This window comes from Thamnophis sirtalis, unplaced genomic scaffold, assembly GCF_051295495.1.
Source record: "Thamnophis sirtalis isolate CommonGarterSnake01/CBP01778 unplaced genomic scaffold, rThaSir2_p1.2 scaffold_1, whole genome shotgun sequence".
Classification (NCBI taxonomy): Eukaryota; Metazoa; Chordata; class Lepidosauria; order Squamata; family Natricidae; genus Thamnophis; species Thamnophis sirtalis.
The window spans coordinates 164,182,053-164,188,699 of record NW_028261381.1 but is presented as its reverse complement, the minus strand read 5'-3'; the positions used below and the strand labels follow the sequence as shown (position 1 = coordinate 164,188,699).

At 44.1% G+C, this 6,647-nt stretch overlaps 1 protein-coding gene across 1 annotated transcript in view; it reads right to left on the bottom strand.

Moving 5' to 3' along the window:
- Nucleotides 1–1,281: 1,281 nt before the first annotated feature.
- Nucleotides 1,282–6,647, bottom strand: part of TBXA2R (thromboxane A2 receptor) — a 44,957-nt gene continuing 39,591 nt past the window's right edge. The window contains exon 3 of the mRNA XM_087702539.1: nucleotides 1,282–3,759. Within this exon, the coding sequence (XP_087558665.1) occupies nucleotides 3,490–3,759 (270 nt within the window). The 3' untranslated portion in view covers nucleotides 1,282–3,489. The remainder of the gene's footprint in view (nucleotides 3,760–6,647) is intronic.

Here is a 6,647-nt window from a genome sequence, read left to right as displayed (position 1 = left end):
GGAGTATCTCATCCCCATCGACCAAAATATTTCCTTCAAGGTACAGAATACAGGAGGTATTGCCTCTTGTCCTCCTTTCCATCTCTGTTTCGCTCTATTATGTTCATAAAGGGATTAGGACTGGAGTAGCCAAAGTTTACTCCCTTACATGGCTAGTTGGGGAATTCTGGGAGTTGAAATCCATAAGCCATAAAGTTGCAAAGATTTGATGCCTTGATTTACAGTATTCTTGTGCCTTTGGAAACATCTATGATTGTGAATACATACAGATATGTATCAGTGGTGGGATTCAACAATTTTTACTATCGGTTCTGTGGGCATGGCTTGGTGGGTGTGGCAGGGGAAGGATATTGTGAAATCTCCATTCCCCCCCCCCCCACTCCGGAGGAAGGTTACTGCAAAATCCCCATTCCCTCCCAATCAGCTGGGACACGGGAGGTATAGAGAATAGATGGGGGCGGGGCCAGTCAGAGGTGGTATTTACCGATTCTCTGAACTACTCAAAATTTCTGCTACCGGTTCTCCAGAACTGGTCAGAACCTGCTGAATACCACCTCTAACATGTGTGTAGATCAGGTAAATTCTTGCCTATTGCTCAGAGCTGAAGAAGCTTCTTGGATGAGAAGTGAAACGTCATCAAAGAAACTCCAGCTGCCTCTTGAAAAAGCACATTTGAAACAACCATGACCTGGATGGCCGAGAATCTCCACAGACATAGTTCATGTTCTTCTTTCTTCCAGCATTCAGTTGCCTTTTATCCTGGTTTAGCCAGCCAGCTGAGGCTTTAAAAAAATAAAAATAAAAATTTAACCGCTGTTTAATAAATAAACATCTAGCTTTTAAAATTTTTGCTAGCTGAACTGAGTGGTGTACTCATTTGCTTCATTTTTTTAGTCATTTTTCATTTTATTGTCATTTATAGGCCGCCCTTTTCCCTGAAGGGACTCAGGGCGGCTTCAATCTGGATATAGGGATTGCTTGGGGCAGACTTAAGTTGGAAAGCGCTGGTTTTGCATTTCAAAAGTGCCGATATGATGTACTCAATAAAGCAGTTCTTTGTGAAAGCTGAAAGCCTCAAGTTGCTGGATTGGTTGGGTTCATTACTCGGAACCTCGGCAATAGCAATAGCAGTATCACTTAGACTTATATACCACCTTGCAGTGCTTTAAGCAGTTAAGTTGGAAATATCCACAATATTTTCCAAGGCTTTGAAATCCAACTTGCAAAGATAGTGAAAGGACCCAAAAGACGACCATCACAAATATATTGTATACTGCCACATAATTTATTACTGCAACAATCATTTATTATGAATAAATCCATGCATTTTGAATTGCCCTAGTCATCCTGCATTTAGTCTTTTCCTCTGAAGTCCCACTAGGGATCAATTTCCCCATTAATCAGCCAACGTTGTGATTGAAAACTGGCTCCTGCTCTTCATCTGCATCAGGTTGCCAAACTACAGGTAATCCTCAAATTACGACCATCATTGAATCTGACAATTACAGGTACTCCTCGACTTACAACAGTTTGCTTAGTGACCATTTGAAATTTCAACAGTGCTGAAAAAAGTGAGTTACGACCATTTTCACACTTATGACCGTTGCAGCATCCCCATGTTCATGTGATTTACATTTGGATGCTTGGCAACTGACTCACAATTATGACAGTTGCAGTGTCCCGGAGTGACGTAAGCCAGATTCACTAAACAACCGGGTTAACTAATTTAACAACTGTAGCGATTCACTTAACAAATGTGGCAAGAGAAGTCGTAAAAAGGGGCAAAAACTCACTTCACAAATTTCTCACTTAGCAACTTAAAATTTTGGGCTCAATTGTGGTTGTAGGTTGAGGACTACCCGTGCAATTGTAAGCCATGATGGACATAGAGCAGGTCACTAGGTAACCAGACCAAATTGGAGGACTTTTTTTTCTACAGTGATTTTTTAAAGTGAATCCATTGTTCACTATGGGCTGAGTTTCGCGGGAAATCTGGCAAAACCATCGCAAATCACATGGCTACGTGACTGCGGAGGGCTGCAAGCTGCCATAAGGGTGGCCCAGTTGCACCCCAAATGCAGTCAAGTGACTGCAAGGGAATGAGGGGGGGCGACATCAGAACTTTGGAACTGGATTGTAAGCAGTTTTGGGGAGGGAGGGGCTGGAACTAAGAACGGTTGCTAAGCTACCAGTCTTAATTTGAGGCCTACTTGTATCTTCCTGCCTTTCTTCCGTTCGGAGGAACCGTTTTTCCTACTCTCTGAAAGATTCCAATGTGAAGCCACATGCTACATTTGGGGCTATGAGTTGTACCATGGCAGGAGCCTCTCGAGCCGAAAGGCCACATCCAATGGAATAAGTGTCGATTTTAAAAATGGTTCTGGCCTGTCGCAGCCATTTTCTCCATTTCTCAGCTTGACATACTTTGGCAGGGGGTGGGGGGGTGGGGAGGAAGGCGCTCTCGAATGTGAGACCAGACATCAACACCTAACTACCTCGTGGGAACCAAGGTCATCCCAACAGGTGCTGGCCAGAGACAGGAAGAGGTTACCAAGGAGATATTAGAACACTCATTGAACAGTGTGACCTGTGACAAGAAGGAAAGGGGGTGTTTATGCTTTAACGATACTGAAAGCGCTGGTTTTGCATTTCAAAAGTGCCGATATGATGTACTCAATAAAGCAGTTCTTTGAGAAAGCTGAAAGTCTCAAGTTGCTGGATTGGTTGGGTTCATAACTCGGAACCTCGGCAATAGCGATAGCAATAGCACTTAGACTTATATACCACCTTGCAGTGCTTTAAGCAGTTTACAGAGTCAGCATATTGACCCCAACAATCTGGGTCCTCATTTTATTGACCTCGGAAGCATGGAAGGCTGAGTCAACCTTGAGCCTGGTGAGATTTGAATTGCCAAAGTACAGGCAGCTGGCAGGCAGCAGAAGTAGCCTGCGGTACTACACTCTAACCACGGCCCTTATACTTATACTGTAGCTTAGAGATAAGTCATAGTACACTCCCAGGGCCTTTACCCCAGTGCAAACTATCAAGCAGCATAGGTATAGATCAGGTAGTCCTTGACTTACAACTATTTAGTTAGTGACTGTTCAAAGTTACAGTGGCACTGAAAAAAGTGATTTATGATCATTTCCCATGCTTATACAACCACTGTAACATCCCCATGGTCACATGATCAAAATTCAGTTACTTGGCAACCGGCAGGTATTTATGTCGGTTGCAGTGTCCTGGGATCATAATATGACCTCTTTTATGACTTTCTGACAAACGAAGCCAGTGGGGAAGCCAGATTCACTTAACCACTGTGTTGCTAATTGAACAATTACGGTGATTTGCTTAAATGGAAATTTCGGGCCTAATTGTTGGTCACAAGTCGAGGACTACTGGTAAAGCATAACACTCCAGAGCTCTCTTGCCCTGTTAAAGAGGGAATCCTATGAGCAGGACCTCTCTCGGGCTCAACGTAAGATCTTGCTAGTGGAACACAGATTCCTGAGTAAATTTCCTCCGTAGGGATGGGTTGAGCACTGGGTAGAGAGAGACAATAGAAGGCCTGGACTTGAAGCTGGGGTAGACGCGTCTCAGCACTGCTCGGCGGAAGAGGATGTAGACCCAGGGATCGAGAATCTGGTTCCAAGTGGCCACCCGGAGGTAGATGAGCAGCAACTTCTCGGTTTCCTGTGGGATCTGATTGGCAGGCAGGTTAGAAGGAGCCTCTTGAAGAGATGTCTGGAGAATGAGTATCTGGAGAAGAGAAAGGTGGGATAACAAGAGATCAAGTTATACAATAACACTTCAACACCAAATTAACTTTGCTCAAAGAAACATCTATCACAAGGGGTGTCAAACTCGCAGCTTCATGTTCCCCTCGCTAAACCGGGGATGGGCATGGCCAGCGCGTGACGCATCCACCCCACGGGCTTCGAGTTTGACACCCCTGATCTATTAGAATTGGGTTTCCCAAACTTGGCAACTTTAAGAGGTGTAGACTTAAACTCCCAGAATTCCCCAACCAGCATGGGGAAATGGCTGGCTGAAAAATGGACCTCCTGGAAGTCTGGAAATAAGCCCGTTTCTGGCCTCTGGAGCCCAAGGGAGGCCGGATGTCAGCCTCTGCTTCGCTGCTGCTTTTCGGCTGCCATTGAAACGGGGAGGGGGGGGCATGGTATTTGGGAGGGGAATCATTCTGTACTGGAGGACTGTTTATTAGGGAGTTATTCTCACCTTCTCTTTGCACATTCCATCCTGATGATGATTTTTGAAGATGTCTCCCACCTGACAGTTGGGTGAAATACGATTGGACTATGGACTGGGGTACCAAGGGGAGGGGAATGAATAATGTATTGATATCTATTGCTTTCGCGCCTTTTTATTCAGATTCAGCTTTGCTTCTATTCGTTTGTAGCCAGTAAAAGGACACTTAATTCTGAAATATGGAGTTGAGTGGTTTCTTTCTTGGTTATTACATGAAGGGGCAGTGACACCGTTTTGCCCTCCTGGAGGCTCGGGAAAAGCCTCCGGAGCATGGGGAGAGCAAAAAATAGGCCTACCAGAAGTCCAAAAACAGGCCTGTTTTCTGCCTGCAGAGGGACTCCAGAGCTCGGGGGAGACCGTTTTCATACTCCCAGAAGCTTGAGGAAAGCCTCCGTAGCACGGGGAGGGCAAAAATGCCCCCCCTGCCATGATGCAGGAGGCTGAGTAGGCCATGGCCACCATGGCCACACCCACCCAGCACCTGGGCAGAGAACTGGTTGCTAACATTTTTCAATCCCACCCCTGCCGCCAAGCATATGGTTCTGGTGAAGCTGACCAAATGGAATTGAGAGTGGGGGATATTTATACCTCCTCTTGGGCTTTGCACTTGAACTTCCTGTTCCTGTGCAAGAACATGTGTTCTATTGGCTATTTTCAGACTCCCATAGGGGCCATGTACAAATCCTAGGAGTTTGAGCTATGTTTGGTTGAAGTTTCTGAGGGTGATGCAATGAAGGGGCGTTGGGCAATTCCTATCATGGTTGAGGGCTAATCCTATCTTTGTTGGATCTTGGGTAAGGATATTTGCTTATGGATAGAGCTATCTCTTTATCTCTTAAGTGCTGACAACTGCAGAGGGCTATTAAGAAGATGGAGGCTGCTTTCTAAGAGCGTGTTTCTCAATTTCTCATCCAGGGAAACATAATATTCTGCCTTTTTTAATATTTCTCAAAATATTTCATTCTTCTAGGAGAGGGATGGGTAATAACTTTCTACAAGACTGACTAGCGGGATCCATCTCTGCTGTTTGTCCACATCCTTATTTATAAATATGCATACTTGAAAACCCTTGTGCTCCAATTTTCACTATTAACAGGAGATTAACTCCCAAATTCCACTCCCTGCTCCAAATAAATCACAGTCTGATTCCATCCTCCACTTGGCCTTTTTTGGAGAAGATTTAATAAAACTTTGGCAAGTATTGCGTTGACATTATGGGTGTTTAGTCAAGGTCAGCTTTCCTTCCAATGCCTCTGGCAATAAATAAAGCTGTCTCCAACTCAAACATCACTGACAGATTTTATACAATAAGCCCATTGGTATCCAGAACTGTATGTCTGTGTGGATTAGGGAACAAAGGGCGTTGTAATCAATCCGATGTTGGCAAGAGGAAACAGGTCTTTCAGATCTGAAATGTTTGCAAAGTTTTATTAGAAAGTCTTTATTTTAAAGGTTATTTTAATTAGTCCTTCCTAATTAAGGAATTAGGGGTGTGGTGGCTCAGTGGCTCAGTCACTGAATTTGTCGATCAGAAGGTTGGCAGTTCAGCCGTTCGAATCCCTAGCACCATGTAACAGAGTGAGCTGCCGTTACCTGTCCCAGTTTCTGCCAACCTAGCAGTTCGAAAGCATGTAGAAAAATGCAAGTAGAAAAATAGGAACCACATTTTGTGGGAAGGTAACAGTGTTCCGTGTGCCTTCGGCATTTAGTCATGCTGGCCACATGACCACGGAGATGTCTTCGGACAGCGCTGGCTCTTCGGCTTAGAAACGGAGATGAGCACCACCCTTTAGAGCCAGGAATGACTAGCATTTATGTGTGGGGGAACCTTTACCTTTACCTTAATTAAGGAATGATAGTTGCTTTAATCAAAATAACTTGGAAGCTTGGACATTCTAACACACAAAGAGCCAGCCTCCAATATTACTTCTTTTTTATGGTAAAGTTTCTGGCATTATTTTTTCCCCTCAAAAGATTTAATGTCTTGTTTTATTTAGAAAATAAAAATGGCAGAAACTGAGAGATTGAGAGGAAAGTGACGGAGAACAACCTCACTAGTTCTATCCTATAACTATTATTACATCAAAGTGTTATATACAACTTCCAGAAAGTTCTTTAAAATAATGTACCATACATTTGCTGCCAACATTTTTTTAGTTGAAACAAAGTACAGGTAGTCTTCAGCTTTACAGCCCTCTCTAAGTGGTTTACAGAGTCAACCTCTTGCCCCCAACAATCTGGGTCCTCATTTTACCGACCTCAGAAGGATGGAAGGCTGAGTCAACCTTGAGCCAGTGAGAATCGAACTCCTGACAGTGGGCCTGCAGGACTGCATTCTAACCACAGCTCAAATGGTTGTAAGTTGAGGACTACCCATA